This window comes from Thamnophis sirtalis, unplaced genomic scaffold (assembly GCF_051295495.1).
Source record: "Thamnophis sirtalis isolate CommonGarterSnake01/CBP01778 unplaced genomic scaffold, rThaSir2_p1.2 scaffold_2, whole genome shotgun sequence".
Lineage (NCBI taxonomy): Eukaryota > Metazoa > Chordata > Lepidosauria > Squamata > Natricidae > Thamnophis > Thamnophis sirtalis.
In genome coordinates this window covers 135,576,153-135,599,740 of record NW_028261382.1, presented here as the reverse complement: position 1 = coordinate 135,599,740, position 23,588 = coordinate 135,576,153, and the positions used below count along the sequence as shown (strand labels likewise).

At 39.1% G+C, this 23,588-nt stretch overlaps 1 protein-coding gene across 3 annotated transcripts; it reads left to right on the top strand.

The window, feature by feature from the left end:
- Positions 1-2,070: 2,070 nt before the first annotated feature.
- MTFR1 (mitochondrial fission regulator 1) lies at positions 2,071-23,067 on the top strand. 3 transcript variants are annotated; one of them, XM_087707002.1, is made up of 9 exons: positions 2,071-2,264; positions 5,466-5,526; positions 6,967-7,110; positions 7,600-7,698; positions 11,748-11,875; positions 13,619-13,878; positions 20,677-20,926; positions 21,314-21,464; positions 22,000-23,067. In XM_087707002.1, the coding sequence occupies exons 3-9, from the start codon at positions 7,045-7,047 to the stop codon at positions 22,057-22,059; spliced, it is 1,014 nt and encodes a 337-aa protein (XP_087563128.1). In that variant the 5' UTR covers positions 2,071-2,264; positions 5,466-5,526; positions 6,967-7,044; the 3' UTR covers positions 22,060-23,067. The 3 variants fall into 3 exon arrangements, with proteins under 3 accessions (XP_087563128.1, XP_087563130.1, XP_013911700.2); XM_014056225.2 differs by having other exon boundaries at positions 2,085-2,264; positions 13,619-13,854; XM_087707004.1 differs by lacking the exon at positions 5,466-5,526 and having other exon boundaries at positions 2,072-2,264.
- Positions 23,068-23,588: the final 521 nt, after the last annotated feature.

Sequence of the window (23,588 nt, the reverse complement as noted above, 5' to 3'; positions counted from 1 at the left end):
GTGAGGCTTATTCGAAGGCAAGAGTGTTCTTCTCTCTCTCTCTCTCTCTCTCTCTCTCTCACACACACACATACACACACACCGAGTTTAGCAGCTCCTAACTATTTTAGCCAAATAATCAAATATATAGGATTGTGATCTTAGGGTCGAATATAATGTGTAGTCATTCTTTCTGTATGAGTCCTGAAAGAAAGCTCCTAAGAGGCTGACGTAGAGTGGAATTTTTATAGTGCAATTATATATTTACTTGTCCAAGATTTTTCCTTTGAATCAAAAGCAACTCCGTACCTGGTTTCAGAGAAACAGGTATGCAATTTTGTTGGCAGCTCTACAGAAATGCTTTGCCTTTATCTTTCTTGCTTTTCCCCCCCAACCTAAACAACAGCCACGGGCATTTCTAAAGTTTTTCATCTAAGTACTAACCTGGGCTTAGTTTGCCTTAAAATAAATTACATAGAGTTGGACGAACAATTGTATTTAAATTGCAGTTTAAATTTCTTTTTCTCAAGGTTGCTATAAAATCGAAAATGACTCATTGTGAATAGTTTTCTGATAAATATATAAGTAGTTACAAAAGGGTTACATTATGGCCTGATTTATACATAACTATACATTGAATAAGTCCAGCTATTTATAAACCAAAGTTTTTATTATAATTCAGTTTGCTTAATGTACCAGCAAAACCAAATTACTTGCTTATTAAGAAACCATAGGTTTGTGTGATTGTTAAACCCATCAGTGGGTTTCTTGTATAGGCTTATGATACCCAGAAAATAACTTTGCTGAAGTGCAACTGCTACCATAAATATAATTCTAATTCTTTAATTTTCTACTCTACACTCACATACATGGTGCTTCAAAATAGGCCTCTATACATAATTAGCATCTCTGATGACAAACTCTGTAAAGTTTTGCTATCATAGATAGCAAGAATATATAAGTGTATAGGTGTACTATACTTTTAAAGTAGACAAATTCATTTGGTCTTTAGGAAACACATGGATGTGGTTAAGGGTGCAATCCTGTACACATTTAATTGAGAATAGATTTTAAAAAAAAATAGTAGATTAAGTTATACATAAACATCTACAGTGTTGTTTGCAATAGTAGCAATGACTTGTTTTATTTGTACATCAAAATCACAGAAAGCTACCCTCTCACACAATTCAGTGTGACATGCTTTCAAGATGCTAGTCTTTGCTAATCTGGTGCTCCATAGATATAGCATTGCATCCATCCTGACCAAAATTTGAAGATTCCAAAAGCAAAGGATCAAATATTAAACTTTCCAATATCCTTAACCTGTTGGTATGGTGTTTGGGGTTGAGGGTGGTTATCACATCTGTAGTTCAGTGTTCTCATAGTTAACCTTTGGTTTGCTACAGATTGAAATACAGTTCTCATCAGGCACAACTAATGCACCTAATGTTCAAGGATTACAGTGATGAATTTGGAGAGATACAGTTCTGCAACCCTGAAAAAGACTTTTAAGTTTTAATAAGTTGGTTTTACTCTATATAAAACATTTTGTGTAGTACTAGAATTGCAAAATAAAGGGATCTGAAAATATGTTGAATGTGTGCTCTTTTTTTAAGGATTCTCTGCTAATATCCGAGAGTAGGACAACCAGCAGTAAGATACCGTAGATGGGCACTGTTGGAGCGGTGATGAGATACCGTTGAAAGACCTGAAGGACCAATTTGGGACAGAGCATTATGGTGAAAACCTGTGGCTGTTAAGTAGATAACGATGTATGGCATGTCGGTCAATTAATAGTGCCAAAATTTACCGCAGCACAGAAAAAGCAAACTACCGCCTTTACGCAAACTTAGCACTAGATAGTAGTGAAATAGCACTAGATGGCGCTCCTTACGCGATCCTTTGATATTGAAGAGCAGGGCTTTTCCTGTCTTTGTCGCAAATAGCTCATCCGAAACATTAGGCGGGGGTTTGAACTTAGTGAAACCATCGAGAGGAGAAGGGAGACCTATGGAGCGGATGTCACTCCAGAGATCATAGAGTCTTCGGGCTTCTATCCTTTCTTGATGATGCTACCGACGACGTCATCTAGCCGGACTGCAAGGCTAAGCCTCGCCTCCCTAAATGGCCGTCAGCGATTGGCCAGGCCTATTGCCGGCGCTCCGCAGGATTGGTTGCTGAGGGAAACCGACGAAGGGAATCGAGGGATTGCTGGCCGGCGGGGACCCAGCGGCTCCGGGAGAGTCCGAGCCAAGGAATAAGCCCTGGAGCGGTCTGACGAGCGGGTGAGTTGCTTCCATCTACCTCAGGGCCTTCCTTTTGTTGTCACCGTTCAACCCTGTCACGAAGTTTCGGGCGTGAGATGAACGGCGCCCTGTCAGGTCGGGGCGGAGAGAGAGAACGCGCCAATCGTGAGTCAAGGACACGAGCCATTGCCGCCGAAGGTCTCGGCTGACGTTGCCGGGCGCCGCTTTTTGTTTTCCCCAAAGCGGGAGACGAGAGTCGTGCCTTCCCGGCGACAACTGCTTTGGCTCTTGCGCCCTATTAGCCGGCGACTCCCCGTTCTGGCCCTGCGCCTCTTCTCCCCCCCCCCCCCTCTTCCCCGTCCATCAAGGCAGAGCCGGGTGGGAGCGTGTTCGGCTGGGGCACGAAGAGTACGCGCAGGAGGGCCGTTTTATGTCATCCTGTCTCCGGGAGGATCTGATTTTTGAGGTAGGCCTAAACCTGGTGGTTCTCAAATTACTGCTCTGCGCCCTTTCTAAATTCTTCGGGGCGTAGTGTTTTGGTATTTGGATGTTTTTTTTTCCCCTCTGCGAGGCCCCGGTGGCTTATCTGAGAAATTTCGTCTGGTTTACACCGGTTCCCTCGATTGTCTTCTCCCTTCTCTCTTGGGCTGCTCCGGAGAAGGCAATTTACCCTTACAATTGCTCTTGCATCTAAACGGAATTTCCGCGGTCACGTTTGTTGCTTCTAATAGTGCCAGATTTTCCTCCTCTTCCTTGTTTATTTCTTTGGGCACCACAACAAAAAAATAATCGGGTGGAGAAGACTCAGCTGTCTTGTGAACGATAGGCTTAAGAACTGTGGTTCAAAATAAATAACTCGGTAAACCCATCCAGAATTTGCTTTTAACTAATAAGTAGTGGAAAATTCAAAGTGGGGCGCACAACATCTGTGATTTATGGTAAGATTCCTGCACATTTAAAAAGATTCTCTCACTCAAAATGATTTTAAAATCATCCTTCCTACATGGTTAACACATCACTCTCCCACTTTGAATCATCTCCCAGTGCAACCTTTATCTGGCAAAAACTAAAAATTTGCTCATCTCTGACATTAGCTATGTCTGTTACATTACTTTTATTGTTAGAAAATGTGTTCATGATCTGACAGCTATAGTCAAAATGCTTCAGAACTTGGTAGTTAAGATATTGAAGTATATATTGAAAATATTAAAAAAATTGTGGGGTTGGATTCAATAATATTTTGGGAAATAGGGTAATGATAAACACACAGAACTATTTAGTGAGAATTGGGACCCCCAACTTAATCATTAAGTGAAATCACTATGTAACCCCATGACTCTGCTTCAGCTTTCCTTTGCTTTACAGATCTGAAACGTTATAAATATGAGGATTGCTCACAAAGTTACTTTTTTCACCATTGTAACTGTGAATGGTTAATAAATGAGGCAGTCACTAAACAAGAACTGTCTGTAATCTCTGTAATCACAATATTTGGTTTCTGCAGTTAAATGGATGCAGTAGGGAATTATATGAAATAACTGACATCAGATAAAACTATTCTGACAATGAATTTGCAACTAAACTAAGCTAGATAGAAAATAATCTGATCTTTTTATGTTATGTACTGATACTTGCTTGTCACCGGTATAATTGTATTTGCAACGAAAATGTTTTCCCATAAATTAAACTTAAAGAGTTGCAACATTTGTAGCAACCATGTGTGCAAAACCAGTAATTTTGCATAGTTGATTATTATAACCTCTGGCTCAGTCATTTGTTTGATTCTGCCACAATTAAGTTACTTCAAAGACAAATAGAAAGTTACCAAGGAATGGTCATGTACTCATAGTATATAGCAACTGACAAAAAGGTGATAACGGCTATATTAGTCATTTTGTTAGCAATTTATAAAATAGTTGTATTAAGTGTGCATAACTAAGCTTGGTATAAGTTAATAAAAATTATACACAATATAAACCAAAATAATAAATGCATTTTATAATAGAACATAGTACATAGAAACAATTCCTAATAGAAGCAATTATATTGGTGATGAGTACACCACTGGAAAACCTGAAAGACTAGATTAAGGAAAGACCACCATGGAGAAAATCTTATCATGGTTTGCTTACAGTTGACATCAAGTCATTGACCCACAGTCAACAGTCAGTACAACTTCAGTATAAATGAGAGAGAGTATTTTTCTGGATTCTTAGTCCTTAGAAGAAGCATTCTAATATCTCCTTAAAGTTCTAAATATTGAATTCTAAATTTAGGAACTAAAATGGAAAAAAATGTCTTAAAATTTAGGGTGCATTATTCATTATTAATGATAGGCTGACATTTTACTAATTTATTTGATTCTATACTTGTAAACAAGCTTTCACACAACTGGATCGTCTATCAAAAACAAAATAATAACTTATCTACTTTAAATGTTATGTCCTTAGCACAAAAAACTATTTAACTGTCTGCTTCAACTTGATTTTATAATTAACGTTCCAGAACCCACATATCTGCAAAGTAAAAAATAGAAATAAAAAATAATTTAATAAAGCAGCCAAAATAAAATAGCTGAAACTTACTGATTGCCCTTGATCTTGTCAGTGTTAAACATTACTGAACAAATCACATTTGTTTATTTTATTCTCTATGTAGTACATTACTGTTCTCAGATAGCTTGGTTGTACTTGTTACAAAATAATTATACAAAATAATACCTTTTAGCAATGTAAATTCTCATTTTCATATTACTAGAATTTATAAATCCAAGAGACGTTCTAAGTGATTGATGGGATGTTTTGTGGACAGATTTGTGTTATAAATAAATCTCTTTGTTTTAATTGATCATATTAATGAAGAATTGCAACTGTACAGGTATTCCTCATCTTATAACCATGACTGAGGCCAAAATGTACTATGTTGTTACATTTAATTTTGAGAATGGGATAACTTCTTTTTTATCCAGATCAGACAGGAGTTTCCATTTAGAAGCTCTTAGGAGAGCCAAGATGGGTATTAAAGTTAACATGTTGAAGTATTATAGAAAGTCCTCAGCTATGGATGCTTATTGGATGATGATTTGGGGTTAGTCATTCTCACTCCATTACAGGTTTGCTCTTATGAGAAAGAAATTGAAAGAAAAAGTGCTCTATAAAATGCTTTGAGCTCCGGGAGCAAAAATGAATCTAGTTAAGGTCAATACTCCTTTTTAAGAACAAATACTATATTTTATTTCAGGTTAAAAGAATATTTTTAAAATGTCAACTGTGAAGCTTTTGTCATGAACTGCAATTCCCAGGTGAGAAACTGACAACTGAACAGCCAATAAAAACCGCTACAAGTAATAAAGCTAAAACTAGGAACTGCCTTTCCAAATGAATGTATTTTTCCTCTGCTAGGAGAAATTAACCATCAACTAAAACAAGTTTATAATCCAGTATTTCATGATAGCAGTTTTGCTTGAATTTCATTTCCTTTTCTTCGGTTGCATTTTTTCCATTACAAAGCTCAGAAATTTGATTACTTTCCAAAATAACCATAACTACGTTCACTTGACTAAATTGTTCTTATTTGTGAGCAGAGTAAGAAGGAATTTTATTCTTTAGGGATATGCATATTTGCTGTGGAAGAAAATTCATTTTCAGGGATTAAATTTCACACTATTAAACCATATATTTTAGTGGTTGCATTTAGTATTTTTATCCACCCAAGGACTTCGGATATATAGATGTTTCATGGTGTTAAGAGGTATCATTGTAGCATATAAGCGCTTCCAATAAAGTTGCCTTTGCAATTGATGGATGCTGATTTTGTCAGTGCTGAAAGTATTTGGCATTGTGTTTTAGGATTGCACCCAAGGTACTTATTACTATTGGTACTATCTTTGCTCTTTTTTTTTTGCTGCAGTCATTCTACTTTTATTTACAAGTCTTTATATTTTGTGATTTCCTCCAGTTCTTTATCTTCTCTTTTGCTGTCTCCAGGTCCTGCCATACTCACCATACAGACTTTTTAATATATTATTTGCCTAAAGTATATTAAATGTTTTAATACAGTGTACTTTCAAAATTATACTTGTTTTCAGTTGCTGGTACCCCAGCTGGTCCTATAGACAATTTATTATATAAATTACATTAAATAATTGAATTGGATACCAGTTTTGTGCTCATTTGAAGTGTGATCTTTGAACATTCCTAACTACAATAACATTTTAATCTGAAAAAATAATAAAATATATTGTGATTTGTCTATGGGTTCTGTCTTGTGGTATACCCTGTATAACTTTAAAAGTATATTTTTATACAATTGTTCTTGCTTATGTTGTTTTCCTTCTAACCTTTTTTCCTGTTTTGAATGTTAAAATATAGTGTTTAATTTAAGATGGTGTATAATTAAAACTACCCTATTTCCCTGAAATAAGACCTTCCCAGATAATAAGCCCAATCGGGCTTTTGAGCTCATGTGCTAAAATAAGCCCTCCCCCAAAATATTGCAACACAGCAGCAGCCGTGACAACGCTCGCTGCCTTTTGCAGCTCAAAAATTATAAGACCTCCCTGAAAATAAGACCAAGTGCTTATTTCAGGGGTCAAAAGAAAATAAGACCCTGTCTTATTTTGGGGAAAATACAGTATCAGTTATATACTTTTGGTGAAAAATACTGTTATTATATTTATTTTGAGATGAATTCTCACATTGAAACAGTTGCATATTCTTTTAAGCATTTTTTTTCTCTCCAGGCTGACTATGGACCTTCTACCTTCTAGCAAGCTCAGGTTGTCAAATTACAAATTACTGAAAGATTTACTTTATTCTAGATGATCTGCTGGATTAAACATCTATTTAGAGTGATATTTATGCAAGTTGGGTTAATTATGGAATCAGTAAGTATACCTATTATTACAGTGATATATTTGCAAAAACTAAAAGTCTGAATAATGTATAAGGAATGGCATGCATAAATGCCAATGACATTAAAAAGGCATGAATACACAGTATAAGATTTAAATATAACTGAATTTTAGAATATAAGTATGCCTAAAGTTTTCTGGATTATGTTTGAGAATAGTTCATTACATTATAAAATATAATCAAAATAATTTTGTTGGTTTAAGAGAGATATTGATTGTGAGGCCATTCAAATGTTATTGGACAGAATATTGTGCCACTTTATCAAATTTATATAGCTGCCCATGTCACTTGCATGACTCTGGGAAGTATATAATAAAATAAATCTTAAATTTTAAATCTGTTTTCTGTATATCCAGGCTTACAATGCAACTTGATTCATGCTTATACAAAAACAGGGTTTATTTAACTGTAAGTAAAACTTCGAAGTAAAGTAATATTGACACAGACTTTTTTATTTTCAGTTGCTTTGGTCAAATAAAACTTATGGCCCAAACAGAAGTATTGTAAGAAAAATTGGTTCCAACCTTTCTCTGATACAGTGTCCAAGGGTTCAGTTTCAGGTAAGATGTTTACTTGTTTGCTTTGATTTACAAAAACTAGTAAGACCTAAAAATCTGGGTCTGTGTTATTTGTGGATAGAAGTTTCTTTCTGTCAGTTTGGAACAAAAAATAGGAACACCCCCAAATTAAATTATTTCCTTAGTAGTTATATTAAATTTAAAGATTAAAATTTAATTAAATGAAAATGACATGGATTGATAAATTGGATGTACTGATCCCGAAGTCTTCATTGATGAGAATAGAAAATAATTCAAATATCTAATGAAACTATAACAGAAGTTTGGTCTGAGGCGCATACATAGGTCCTGAAACAAATACACATCCTAAAGACTTCCTAAAGTTGTTGCTGAATTCTAATTTCTTTATATGATAGAAACAGATGTGATTTTATTATATAATTATTTTTTATTAAATTGTATTTTAAATGCAACTGAACTGAAATGTTATATCCTGGCCTCACTAGTTTATGAAGTGCAACCTATATATCCTGAATTACAGTACATCCTGAATAACTCTCTTCTCATCTGTGTGTAATCTTCCCATAAAGCCAACAAAACTGGAGTGTGAAGCTTTCCAGTGATAAGCTATGAAATTTATTTGCAAGTTCCACTGAAGAGTTATTAAAACTGCTTTCATGATACTTTAATGTAAATAATTTCCCTTCTGAACAGATTATTAACTTCACTGGTTTGCGTGCTGCTATTTCTTTAAAACATTCCAGAATCTGTCAGTTGTTCTTTAAACTCTGAATCTTCAGAGTAAAATATACTTCACAAAATATTTATTCTGCAAGATATTGCCACTTAAAGCTTTCGTGGCATCAGTCTGGAGAGAAGAAAATATCAGCCTAAAAAATCCACAGGAGTTCATTTGATAAGTGTGGAATTTTTGATACCATATTTTATTTTGAAATAGTAAGCAAAATATTTATTTGTTATGGGATATATTTTTATATAATAAAGCTCACAAAGTCAAAGACAAAACTGTACATAGGCAAATAGTGTGTATCTCTCATTCTGAGAGGGAGATTGCCTCAGGATTCTTCTTGTAGTAGAATATTGCAGCTTGCATTAACTTTAAGATAATGCTGTAGAACAGCACTACAATTTTTGCAGTTAGTGGCTGGCTCTAAATTTTCTGTAAATTATTGTAGAAACAGGACTCCTTTTGTCTACAGCTTAAGGAATTACATCTGTGGATGTTATTTTTTCTCTCTTGTGGATTAAGTAAATGGCAATTAGATGTTTTTCTCTTTCTTAGATGTTTAATATGCACTTGGACATTTTTTACTGCACCCCCAGATTCCTATTTATATTTTTGCCAAAAAACTGGCAGGAATGTGCCCAAAAATTGTAAAAAATGATAATTGGGTTTAGGACCCTGCTGATGCACACACATTTGCATCAAGAAGGAATAAAACATACGTAGGAGGAATGTCAACATATTTAAAAGTAGGTGAAAAATGGTAGTATTTTCTGATTTAAAAATAGTTCCTTCAAAATAAGAATGTTTAAAATCATTTTGTAATTATGTTGAAAATGGCAAACTATGAATACCATTGATCACACAAAGGTCAAATTCAGTATATTTTTACTGTTAGGTTTATTTTTTGCCATGTATTTTAAATAGAACTTTCTTTTCATACTAAGTAATGAATTCTGAAAAGACTTTTCAGTAATTGTGATTTATAGTAGAACTAATCTGTTATATTTCAAAGTTGGAGGGAGAACATGTTTTTGGAAAGATTGGTCATGATTTATTTCTATTCTAATTCAATGTCAATAATATTGAATTTTATAGAACTCTTGTAACAGTTTTTGAGTGGAAATGGCATTCAAAGATAAAATCATATTTACACATAACAAATTCAGCAGCTTAGAAACATTTTGTAAGATATGTGAATATCATCATGTCCTTTTTTTCTTGGATAAAATATTGAATATTTCTTTCCTTAATATTTTACCTGTAGCTATATTTATTATTGGGCTCGTTGATCAGAAAGGTGGCAGTTTGGCGGTTCAAATCCCTAACGCCGCATAACGGACTGAGCTCCTATTACTTGTTCCAGCTTCTGCCCACCTAGCAGTTTGAAAGCATGTAAAAATGCAAGTAGAAAAATAGGGACCACCTAGGTGGAAAGGCAACAGCATTCCGTGCGCCTTTGGCACTTAGTCATGCCAGCCACATGACCAGACAGCACTGGCTCTTCAGCTTTGAAACGGAGATGAGCACCGCCCCCTAGAGTCAGAAATGACTAGCACATATGTGCAAGTCATTTACCTTTATATTTATTTCATGATATTACTGATCTAAGCTGTCAGTGACTTCTGAATATTTTTGATAAAACCTGGGCAGAAATTGATTCAAAATATTGCTTATAGAATAAAAGAATAAGGACTAATATCTTCTATCTTAATCAAAACTTTTCTCTGGAAAGCCTCCACCAATTCATTCACCAAAGAGAAATGCCAAGTTTAATGGTGGGCACAAATTCAGTTTAAAACCAAGCCCAAGAGAGTAGAAAGATACAAGTGTGTTTTAAGTTGTCATGTGTTTGATATTTAAAATAGTTGTTAGACGAAAAAAATTCTCTCTCCCTGTCCTTTGCTGAAAAGTACTATAGTTTTCTGAATGATAGGAGAATAAACTCTGCCATCTGTTTATTCATTTTAAAATAAACCTAAAGCTGTCTTCATGCTTTCTTGAAACTTTTCTATAGCATTCTCTCTTTCCCTTTTTCTTCCTTTCTTGCTCTCTAGCTATTATATCACAGGATCGTGCACTGAGCCTACTGTAAGTCAGTCTTCTCTTTTTTCACTAAAGTTCACTTTAACTATTGGTATTTACTTACATATGAATCTGATTGTTAAGAAGCTTAATTTAACTTCTGTATTTCTTATTTTCTTGTGCATGGAAAATGAGCTAAAGAACTTTAATGGCGTTGTTTTGTCATTTTTGGAAACCTAAGAGCAAAATCTTGCTGAAAAATTAAAACTTTTCTTAAAGACAAATACGTTTTGGATTTCTACTTTAATAGGGTGTATGAGACTTAATTAGTATAGTTAGCTAGATATTTTAAATGTAGATGGGAAATTTAGATACTTATTTTGGTGCCCCAAGTTTAATCTTTTCACAATGCTTGAGTTTAGTTGCCTATCTATTTTAAAGCCTGAAAAAAGACAAATCTGAGTTTGTCCTATGGCAGGTCTCCAAAAAAGCAACTGAAGTCTGAAATAATAATCAAGCAAGAAGTTCTAATCCACTTGCAATTATTGAATATAGAAAAGTTCTAGTTTCACATGACCATGAAAATGATCTCTGAATAAAGTGTTAAACTATTAAAAGGCTTTTTTTCCTTTTTGGAAATTATGTCACAATGATCCAATATTGTCCAGAATAGTCACAGTGACAATACTTTTGTTAAATGCTGTAGAATAGCAAGCATGGGCTTGATTTTCGATAGATATAACCTTACAGTGTTGACGAATTTAACTTCAGCTATTTCTAGAAAGTAGTTCTTATTCTTTAAGTACTTTTGATGGCTCCTTACCTGGGCTGCCAAATGTGGAAACAAGTACAGTAAAATAACATTTAGAAACAATTAGTGTAAGATTTGGAGTTTCTTTCTCTGAAACTAATTTCTGTCTTTGGTTTCTCATCCAAATATAATGCAATATGTATGAGAAATAGTTTGAAATTAATCAGATTATTCACCTATGTAATTTTGTTAGTATATGTACATTTCCTAACCTGTATTTGATATGTAGTACCCAATTTGTATGTCATGCCATGCATTAGGAAACAACAGTGGAAATGTTAATGCTGTAATACATTCCTTAGATTTCTTAGATTGGATTCATAGTAAATTTGAAACCTCGCCTAAATGCGGGGAGAAAAACACTGGTGTTTTAACTCTGGTATAAACCTGTTTTCCCTTCCATCTCTATTCATGATTGCACTATGTATTTTATCTTCATGTTACCTTTATGGTGATGTCCTAGTGATCGAGGCATGTGTTCTAATATGCAACATTATCCAATCAATCTAGCTTACTTCTCAGCCTGCAGAAAGCACTCAATCTTACCAACTAAAAGAAGAGGCAGTAGTCTCCCTTGTAGATGTAGGGTGGGTTGCTGAAGAAGATAATGAAGGAGACAAAGTCTATACACGGTTCCGGTATGTTTCTCAAAGCTTATCCTCTATTACTGGCTCTTTAAGCTTTCATAGATAACCTGTTGACCACTAACCAATTTCTATGAGGTTACAGGTTTTCTGATAACATGAAAACTGGCCAATATTATTGATCAAGGGAAAAAACAATTTTTAGGGATTCTTTTAAAAACGTAATAAATATGTTTTATTATCTAGCCTTTCTGTTTACGCAATAACTTCATGGTTATATAAGCATATATTTTTATAGTATGTTCCTATTTTGGTACCAAAATATCTGGGTAGTAGACAACAAATAGATGTCCAATATTATTTTAGCCAGAATGAGTTCTGAGAAAGAATCAGAATGTTATTTGCAACTCTAGGAAAGGAAAATCCATTTTAAAGAAATAGATTACAGGTAGTCCTCAACTTACAACCACAATTAAGCTCAAAATTTCTGATGTTAAGCAAGTTAAGTGAATTGTGCCCCATTTAATGACTGTTTTTTCCATGGTTGTTAAGCAGATGACTTGTTGTTAAATGAATCATGCGGTTATTTAAGTGAATTCAGCTTCCCCATTAATTTTTCTTGTCAGAAGCTCCCTAGAAAGGCTTCAAATGACAATTCCAGGACGCTGCAACCATTGTAAATGCATGCCAGTTGCCAAGCAGTCGAAGTTTGATCACATGACTTATAAGGATGCTGCAATGGTAATAAGAGTGAGAACTCATCATAAGCACGTTTTGCCATTATAACTTTGAATGGTCATTAAACAAATGGTTGTAAGTTGAAGACCTCCTGTATCTAGATTCTTTCCAGTTCTTTTCAACTGGTTTTGGCACAATGATGACCGTTGTTACATTTTTACATATAAAAGAATGGGGAAGAATATTCTATTGATACTCCAGTATTGAAAACATGTGAATTTATGTATTGGCTAGATTTGTAATAATCTGATTCTATCCAGAGAAGTTCACAGATAATTTTAAAAAATAACAAAGCAAAAGAAATATGAAAATGAAAGCACTGATAATATATTATTTGATTTTCTCCTACTTTGATTTAGTTACTGTGAAGTAGGTTTAGATAAGGTCATGTATAGTGAAAGCCCTTGAAAAGAGGGGGGGGGGACGACTGACAGCAGTTCTAGTACAAAAGGAAAAGTGTTTGCACAAGATCTTTAGGGGCTTTAGCAGTTGCTGCAGTTATAAAGGTAGAAAGTAGAAGAAACCAGAGAACAATCAGTAAAGCAAAATTATAAAATGTCTTGTAACATTTTAAGCATCTGAGTAGAAGACATCTTTTAAAGCTCAGATAGACCAAGAAATTAGAATAAAAAAGCTGTTAAAATATTATTAGATTAATAATATCTGTATAGATGAATTTTTCTGCACTGTTTGCAGATACAGTAATTGAAAAACAGTGGTTGAATTTAATTTCTAAACCATCTGTTCATGAAAGCATTTTATTATTTAAATACAATTTATGTTTTTCTTAATGCTATTAGATTTCTAACATCTGTGCTGAAGGCCAAGGAATAAAAATGAAGCCTTTGCCTTCACCTTCTTTCCAACAAAACACAGTATGGTTTCTGATGTTTACAGGAACTTCCTAAACATTGTTTTAGCTTAAATACAAACATGGCAAAGGCAGCATTCTACATTTGCAGAGAATAAGTCATTTGGCTTAATAGACAGAATTTTAACTTTGATCAAGAGATTTATGCTATATGATGAAAAAAACAAACTTTTTTTTTATTATTATAGATCAGAAGGCTGGTCAAAATCCCAACCATTTCTTAAAAGTGAAGGCTCTTCAGGAAGAGATTCAAGTACTAAAGAATTGTTGCCCAAGAAATCACAAGAAATGGAAGATTCCAAAACTGCAGTAGCCAAAAATGACGAAGCATTGCAGAAAATAAATATATTGGAAAATGAGCTTGCTAATTTAAGAGCACAAATAGCCAAAATTGTGAGCCTACAAGAACAAAATTTGGCAGCAGGTATCAAATTGCCCATTCCTCAATGTTAGTAAGCTTTAAGTGCTATGCCTTTAGTCAAAAAAATACTAGATTCAGATGCAAATATCCTTGGTGTATAAATTACGACATTTAGAAAATTAGTTGTGGTAGTCTTTCTCTTTAACTTGACATGAAAGATCTGGAATGGCATACTTCTCTATCTGTCCCCTTCTGCACATATGATCTTTTGCCTGCCTTCCACAACCTGTTGCTTTCCCTTTGTGGTAGATGATAGCACCCATGATTGTAAACCAGCATACTTTGCTGAGCGCATGTGATGAAAAGCGTAATCTGGTGCACTGGAAAGAATAATACTAGTAATAGGTTGGGCAAAGTTACATTAGACAATCAAGAGTCAAGGTGATCTTGGGATTTGTATTACAAACTTTTGCTAATCGTAAAGATTTTGATTGGAAGATCTTAAAATGAGACTTATCATGTGACTGTTCTTATAAAGTATCTAAAAACAATTTTGTGAAAGGTTCAGTTGACACACATAATTTTTTGCCTGTGTTTCCAATTTTCCTTTTACCCAACAGTGAAATGTTATTTCTCCTGTGTGCTGCTCCGGGAATCCAATCATGGGTTAACTTAGCCCTTTAGCCTTGAGACTGAGTATGTAAATTTCTAAACCACGCCTCCTCTGGCTGGACTTCCTTCCTTTCTTCAGTTTTCTTTACTCAGTCCAAGCCTACGAGACGTATTTCAATTCTCTCTTGACTAATTGACAAACTTCTCAGGATTATTGGATTAGTATTTGTTCCTTTTCTGTGGATTTCTTTCTATTATGAGGTAAGGTGGCAGTTTCTGCCAGCCCGATTCCTCATCATTGGTGCTTCCCCTTTAAGGGCTTCTGCAGCTGGAGTGTAAGACGATCTTGCCGGCTTTGTAAACGGCCTTATTGTCTGTCCTCCCTTTGTTTCGGCGCATTGGGACGGTGAGTCTCCCAGAGCCGCTATTCTGGTGCCGGATAGCACCCGCCTGCGGGCGTGGTCGGATCCGAAGCTGTGGCCGGACGGGGCTATTTCCCCCCCCTCTCTCCGTCTACCTCCCTCGTCCTCTCGCTGGAGCGGCTGCCGGAGGGTTGCATGGATCGGCTGTTGGGGTTTTTCCCTGCCATTTGCATTTAAATTTCGCACCTTTGATGCCGATCGCCATATTTGGGAGCGATTTCACGCATGCGTGTTGCTACCCGGGGATGAGAAGGCAGATTTTGTTCGCGCGCTGGAGTCTGCGCACTTCTACCGCCCCTCCCTTTTCCCTCACTCGAGGCTGCTGATTCAGGGAGGAGGTCGCTTGTCTCTGTCTCTGCTTTCACGTGGCGTTCTTGGCGAGTGGTGTACAATTTGATTCCTTTGTTTTCAGTGCTTGAGCTCTTTCAAATCTCCTATCATGGCTGATCAATCAGTAGTTAAAGGTACTGTAGAGCCAATTTCTGAGCCCCGTTCCCCTGGCGAGGGGGGGGCTAGCCCTAGGCCTGGCAGGGCCGCAACCAGGGCCTCTAGTAGTAGGCCTCGAGCCTCATCCGCTGCCCGGGATAAGTCGCATAAGCGCAAAGACAAGGCCAAGGTTCCCCCAAAAGCATCTGGGGGCCCCATTTGCCCACCTCCAGTTCTGACTCAGCAAAATATCTCTCCGGTGCGTGTTAATGAGCAAGGTTGGTCTCCTGATATTCAGCTCCCCCAGGCCCCTCTTCCTGAGGCGGGGGTTTTTGGGCCTAGATCCCCACCAATTATTTCTGAAGCTAGTGGGGTCTCTCTTCGTTCGCCCCCACGCGCTGGGCCTTCTGCCACATTCACCCCCACAGCTGCGGGCCTCAGGCCTATGGAGGGCCAGGATTTGGGCCTTCCCTCTGATTTATACCTCATGATTTCCGAGGCCATTTCTAGAGGGGTGGATGCAGAGTTAATGCGTAGATCCCAGGCGCCCAGACCCACTGCGGCCCACTCAGGCCTGGTTCCCCAGGCATTGCAAGGGGATTCTTCCATTCTACAAACGGATCCTCCTTCGCCTTTACCCTCCATGTTTAGTGCAGAATCTGCCTTAGTGGAGGAAGGTGAAATCTTGGATAGGGAATTTTCCGATGACGAAGGCCTCCCTAGAGATCAGCCTACTGCCCCTGGACTATTCAGGCATGCTCTTTTCAAATCCTTGCTGTATAAGGCCAAGACCACCACCCACATGGGGGAGGCGGCTTCCAAGGAAAGTGCTGCTGTAGGTCTGGATGCCACTGAGCGTCTCTTTGCTGAGCAGGTGGCTTTGCAGGATGTTATCCCATCTCCCAAGCTCTTTCTTGATTTGATCCAGAAACAGTGGGATCGTCCACGCCCTTCAAGGGCGGAGCCTTATTTGGTTCAGTGTTGAATCCCATTCTCATTGAAACACAGGATAAGCGTAAGGTCCTTCCCTCTACCAGTGCTCGTATTAACAGAAGGCAGCAGCCTTACAATCGACGGCAGCCCTTTCGATCCGGGGACTCGGGGTTCGCTCCCGCTCCCTATGTCCCAAACTACACCAGGGGGTTTTCCCAGGCACAGGATCGTGGCCAGGACCGCGCTAGAACCAGAGATAGGGGTCGCCAGCAGGGTCAGACGCAGCCCCAGAATAGGAGGTCTTTCCGGGGAGCAAGCAACCGATCCTTTCAAAGGTACCGGTGACTCGCAGGGGATAGGGCCCATAGGGGGGCGTCTTCTGGCCTTCGCTCATCAGTCGGCGGAGCTCACATCAGACACCTGCTCCCTTCAGGTTGTGAGCTTGGGACTCACTCTAGAATTTCTATCCATCCCCCCGAGAAGGTTCATCAGGTGCCCCGTGCCCAGATGCCCAGCAAAGCGGCATCTTATGGACGCCGAGATACACCATCTTCTCACCATCAGGGCCATAGAACAAGTATCCAAAGGGCAGGAAGGCCTAGGGTTTTATTCCATCTTGTTCCTAGTACCAAAGAACTCCGGGGGATGGAGGGCAATCCTAGATTTGAAATGGCTCAATCATTATATCAAATACCAAAAATTCAAAATGCAGTCTCTCAAGAGCATATTGGCTTCCATCCGCCAAGGCGACATGATGACTTCAATAGACATCAAAGAAGCGTACCTCCATGTGCCCATTCATCTGGCGCATCGGAAGTTCCTGCGATTTCACTTCAACGACCGCCACTTTCAATACCGGGCCTTGCCATTTGGCCTCTCATCGGCCCCGCGCACGTTCACCAAGCTCTTGGCCGTGCTAGCAGCCTCCCTTCGCTCGATTCCAATACGCATCAATTGTTATTTAGACAACATGTTGGTGCTGTCGCCCTCTCGAGACCAGGCCCTGCTAGACCTGCAGGTCACGATGGACTCACTGCGCAATCATGGTTTTGTCCTCAACCTGCCCAAGAGCCACTTGCGCCCGACCACGTCCCTGCTTCATCTGGGGACCACCATCAACTCTGTGACGTGCAAAGTTTTCCTGTCCCCGGAGAGGAGGCAGAGCATTCACCACCTGGCACATCATGTGCTGTCTCAGAGACAGGTACCGCTGGTGACATTGTCCAAGCTGCTGGGGAAGATGATCTCCTGCATCGGAGTGGTTCCCTGGGCCAGGTTCCATGCGCGTCTGCTCCAGTGGTTTCTCCTGCCCTTCCAGAGAGCGCATACCAGTCATTCCCAAACCAAGGTGCGGCTTTCGAGCAAAGCCCGACGGTCCCTGCGTTGGTGGATGTCCTCCAGGCTTCTCCGAGGATGCCCGTTCAAAGAACCGGAACGCATTCAGGTCACGACGGACGCCAGCCTGTTTGGTTGGGGAGCTCACACCCTGGACAGGGTGGCTCAGGGACGCTGGTCGGATCAGGAGCTGACGAACAGTATAAACTGGCTAGAGCTACGAGCCATCCATCTAGCCCTCCTGGAGTTTCGGGACATTGTTTCTCACAACCATGTGTTGGTCTTGACCGACAATGTGGCCTCCAAGGCTCACATCAACCGCCAACGGAGCACCCAGTCCAGAGCTCTGATGCTGGAAGCGGAAAAGTTAATCCATTGGGCGGAGTCCAGACTCTCATCGATTCGGGCGGAACACATCTCGGGTGCGGCCAACACACAAGCGGATTGGCTGAGCAGGGCAACTGTGGATCAAGGGGAGTGGCAACTCCACCCCATTCTCTTCCAAGAGCTCTCTCGCCGCTTCGGCCAACCCGAGGTGGATCTGTTTGCACACCCGCACAACGCGCAACTTCCCCGCTTTTACTCCAGATACCAGACCCCGGGGGCGGAGGGGGTAGATGCTCTGCGCAGTCCGTGGCCGGCCGGCCTTCTTTATGCCTTTCCTCCTCTCCCGATCCTTCCGTCGGTCATTCAGAAGATCTTGACAGAACAGGCGGAAGTGCTGCTGGTCGCCCCGATGTGGTCCAGACGACCCTGGTACGCAGACCTCGTCCATCTGTCCGTTTCGCGTCCGTGGAGGATTCCGGACGATCGGATTCAGGTCAACCAGGGGGCTCTCGTACATCCGAACCCCCAACTGCTACAGTTAGCCGTGTGGCACATGAGCGGGCTATTCTAGCGGCCCTTCACTATTCCGATGAAGTCATCTCCACCATTCAAGCAGCCCGTCGCCCGTCGACTACCCGTATTTACGAGGCCACTTGGCAAGCCTTCTGTCGGTGGTGCCGGCGCACCGGGGTCGACCCCATCAAGGCCTCGGTGCCTCAAGTTTTGGACTTTTTGCAATCCGGTCTCAACAAAGGCCTGGCACCAAACACACTTCGCCGGCAGGTCACAGCCTTGTCTACTGTGATTGGGGGAGGTCAAGGCCGCTCCTTATCTCAGCACTCGCGGGTCCGAACCTTCTTGAAGGGTGCTTCCAACTTACGACCGCCGACCGTACACCGTTATCCCACGTGGGACTTGACCTTGGTTCTCAGAGCTCTCACAGCTGCTCCCTTTGAGCCGATCCACTCCATCAGTCTCCGGTTGTTGACGCTCAAGACTGTGTTCCTGGTGGCCATCACATCGGCCAGGAGGGTGTCGGAGCTGGCAGCGCTCTCTGTTCGCGCGGATCTTTGCATCTTCCATCCGAACAGGGTGGTGCTTCGTTTGGACCCGGCTTTCCTCCCTAAGATAAACTCGCTATTTCACAGGACACAGGAACTCGTCCTACTGGACTTTTGCCCTCATCCCTCGCATCCTCAGGAACGCCAGTGGCACCATCTGGGTGTTCGCAGGGCTCTTCGTCACTATGTGAAGCGTACGGCTTCATTCAGGAGGTCGGAAGCACTGTTTGTTTCTTTCCAACCTTCGTCAATGGGACAAAAAGTTTCTTCTCATACCATCGGCAGATGGCTGAAGGCGTGCATTGCATTGGCGTACGACAGTCACTCACGACCGGTTCCCAGGCGGATCACCCCTCATTCAACCAGGAGTGCGGCCATCACAGCGGCCTGGGCTACACAAGCGTCTGTAGAGGAAATTTGCAGGGCGGCCACCTGGGCGTCACCCTCACCCTTTATTCGACACTACAAGCTTGATGTCTATGCCTCGGCTGAGGCATCCTTCGGGCGGAGAGTGTTGCAAAGGGTCCTTCCTTCTGCGGAGGAGCCTGACCAGCCTAGTTCCCGCCCTGGGAATTAATTGCTTTGGCATATCCCATGATTGGATTCCCAGAGCAGCACACAGGAGAATGACCGTTGTCTTACCTGAACGGTCCTTCTATGGGTGCTGCGAAGGGAATCCAAACCCGCCCGCAGTTTCGGCTGGCCAGGGCTCCACCTTGATTGTGACTCTGTGACTATCTTATCTCTGACTGGACTTGACTGTTTTTTAGTACCAGGATTGCCTGCGGCTTCATTGACATTGACATACTTATTCTCGGTGGACTTCGTGCGAAAACTGAAGAAAGGAAGGAAGTCCAGCCAGAGTTGGCGTGGTTTAGAAATTTACATACTCAGTCTCAAGGCTAAAGGGCTAAGTTAACCCATGATTGGATTCCCTTAACGGTAGAAGGACCGTTCAGGTAAGACAACGGTCATTTCCTGTTTCGTTCATGATTGAATAGCAGTAAGTTCAAAGTGCTGGGGGTGGGGTATATTAACCTATAAAGCCATATATGCTTTGGCAGCAGAATACTTTTAAAAACCACCTTTTCCCTGTAGAAGTGAAATTGATCAACCTGTTCATGGTGAAATTTTCCCAGTATCTTTTAATGGTCTACCATGTGTAGAAAGTAAAAGGGACCAGGGTTTATGGGCCTTGGTTTTCTATTTTACAGCCCTCATATAATGGTTTCCCTTTTGAGATTAGGCTGGCACCCTCATTGGCCTTTAGAACTGTTATCTAAAAATAACTAAATAACTACAAAAACTAAAAATAGTTATTATTTTCTCCATTGCTTTATGATATTTCTGTGTTTTAAATGTTTTTATATTTAGTTAACAAATTCATACAGCTATCAATCTTAACTCCTATATCTCTAGGCAGGAAACAGGAATAGAAAACATAATAAACTATGTTTGTAAACAGAAGTTTTTTTTGTTTAGCTCTACAGAAAAGTAATAAACAAATTCCATACACTAGAAAGCCGCTTCAGTGCTGGGGTCAGTATAACCATTTACAGCCAAGCTATATTTCCTTAAAAGAAATATCACCTTTTTCATTATATTTTGTGTTAAAAATGGAAACTGCCAGGGAACAGAGAGGGAACATAGTGTTAGGTGATAGCAATTCAGTGCTGATTCTATTTGATAATCACAATAATGGGTATATTTTTAAACAAAAAATTATTAAACATATTTGCAGCATGTTTAAATGTACATTGTTCTTACAGCTGGAATAGGTTCTTCTGCATCCCTTTCTGACTTACCGTCACCACCACCGCCACCGCCTCCACCCCTACCACCGCCGCCACCACCACTTCAGCAGAGTGTTTCTGCCATTGACCTTATTAAAGAGCGCAAAGGCAAAAGAATAAATTCTGGCACAACTCTGATAGATGGTGATCCAAAGAAGCTTGAAATGCCAAACATGCTAGATATTCTGAAAGACATGAACAATGTAAAGCTGCGCTCAGTGAAAAGGTACATTTTCCCCTTTACTTATTAGAGAAAGGATTGCAGGGAAGAAGTGCAATATTTTGATTATTTCTAAGCAGAGATAGAGATGAGATAATCATTTGTTTGCTTTATTCACATGATTAAAGTTCATAGTTTGGTTTTCAAACAGCCATTTTAAAGAGTATATTGGAACCTGTAACCACATAACCAAGTGACTCTTGTCATGTGAGATATCACATGACTGTGATGGATTTACAATGTTGACTTTCCTGGGGTAGTTAATCAAATCACTAGAGTCGTTACGAAAGACATTGAAGTGTGAAAGCAAAAAAAAGTTCATTGGTGAAAATGGCACATGTATTTGCATCATTCAAAGTCTGTGGGTCAAAGCCTTATCTTATTCTTTTGAAGGCCGGAGGAAAGCACTATAAGGAAAACTGCTGATCCAACAGATCCTGCTGCAGTAATAGCTGAAGCTCTTAAAAAGAAATTTGCATATCGATACCGTAGTGACAGTTCAAGTGAAAGTGATAAACAGATTTCAACTTCTGAAACAAATCTGGTAAGTGCTTGGTCAAAAGTTTGTATGTTGTGCTGAGCCATGGTGTGGAATGGTTATACTAACATCAGGCATCAGCCAGTTTACAAGCCACCAAGGTTATGTTCATACTTTAGGCTAAGACAAGCTACATCTTAATTTACATAAATTCAGGACTAGAGATCTCCAGAATGCCTCATCTCAAGAGATTGACTAACCTCCACTCATACTTTTAACAATGGCTTATTATCAGTCCCAATATTTATGATTGGTTTTCCATTCCTTGAGTTAAAGGAGCAACATGTCCGGGAAAGTTCCTTTCATTCTGGTGCATTTAGTGCTCCCACTAATAGAATCTAAAGCAATGTATTTCAAACTTGGCACATTTAAAAGGCATGGACTTAAAATTGTAGAATTCCCCAGCTGTTGATCTAGGTGTTTTAGTAGTAGGCATGAACTGCTGGTCAGTAAAAAGTCCAGCTCATTATATACACACATTGAAAGGGGGGAAAATACATGGATTTTTTTCCTTTAGTTTATGCTTTCTTTTTCTTTTCAGTTTGGCCCACACCTGCTGAAACCTACAGGAAAAATGAAGAATCTAATTGAAAATTGTTAAAAAGAAAAATCATGCTTCAGTATAAAAGGACTGTCTCAACAGTTTTGAAAATTAGATTTATAATTTTACAATACTGAGTTATGTGCCTTGCTTCCATGAACAAGTTTATAAATGAAAAAATTACCATGTTCTAGCACAGGTTTTAGTATTTATGTACATGCTGCATTTGGCTAACACTAAGTTATAAATGTTACTCTTAAACATGTGAATGCAATTATAGTTTAAATTATAACTCTGATGTAATAATTGGAATATAATAGCAGGACATATTTTGCCTGTATTGACATCTCATTTTGAACTTGAAGTAGACTTCACTGGAGCCTCTTTTCTTTCTATAGGGTGAAGGTAACAAGACTTAAGAATTATTATTATTATTCAGCAAAATTGGTAAATTTAAAGCAAATGCTGCATTGGAGGTATATTTATATAGAAGAAACTAGCCAAAGCTTGATCTTGTTTTTAGATAGGATGAAACACTATAATTGCACATTCATTCTATGCACATATAATGAGCATATCAACAGCTACTAATGAAACTTAATAGTTAGCATTGTTGACCTCCTTCATAGACCTTCAGACCTGCTTATTCATAAGCTCTTGTTGAACTGAATTGCAGATAGTAACTGTCAAATAAGTTAGAAAATAATTTGAAATTGGAAAAAACAAAAACATTGAAGACCAGCTTTCCTGCTGAGTAAAATATTTTACTTCTTGAACAGAATATTTTGTCATTATTTTGTCATCTTGTGCAGTATTTGCAAACTGCTGAATGATTCAGTGTGACAAGGAAATGTGCTTTATCTACGAATGAGACTGAGCAAATTTAAGCTAAATGTCATGAAATGCTTGAAAGCTTTCATTTTGAAATTTGTTCAAATATGAAAATGTTTTTAATTTGATCAGGTAAAATTGCTCCCAGATACTTTAATGTTTATTATCATATAGTTACATCAGTATTTTTAAACTTTTCCAACACTGTTCAAAATTTAAAAAACAGTATAATATATATTACATTAGTCTGGCCATTTTTTGATGCTTGAACGAAGAATATTGCACAACGGGGTCCAAGAACATCTAAAGCAAATAAAATTTTGAACAAGATTCATGCATTAAAAGGATTGGATATATTTAAAGATAGAACCTGTATCTGATGAATTCTAAATCAGGTTTGCTTTAGTCTGGAAAAAATAGTTTTAAAAATAGGGGATACGGAAAGTATTTTAACCTTGGAACAGCTGCTTCAAATGTTCCAACAGCTCAAAATGCCAAATTGTGGCTGATTCATTATTTGCAAATTAACAATTGGTCTTACCTGAACTGTTGTTTTAGGCGGTTTTGCAGGATTAGCCAGGATTGGACATAACAATACCCAATCCTGGCTAATCCTGCAAAATTCCTCCAGAAAATGACAGTCTTACCTGAACTGTTGTTTTAGGCGGTTTTGCAGGATTAGCCAGGATTGGACATAACAATACCCAATCCTGGCTAATCCTGCAAAATTCCTCCAGAAAATGACAGTCTTACCTGAA

Coding starts and splice junctions, on each gene's coding strand:
- MTFR1 (XM_087707002.1), top strand. CDS start 7,045: ATGATCTGCTGGATTAAACATCTATTTAGAGTGATATTTATGCAAGTT. Junction 11,876..13,618: donor AAAGTCTATACACGGTTCCG/GTATGTTTCTCA, acceptor TTATTATTATAG/ATCAGAAGGCTGGTCAAAAT. Junction 21,465..21,999: donor CAACTTCTGAAACAAATCTG/GTAAGTGCTTGG, acceptor TTTTCTTTTCAG/TTTGGCCCACACCTGCTGAA.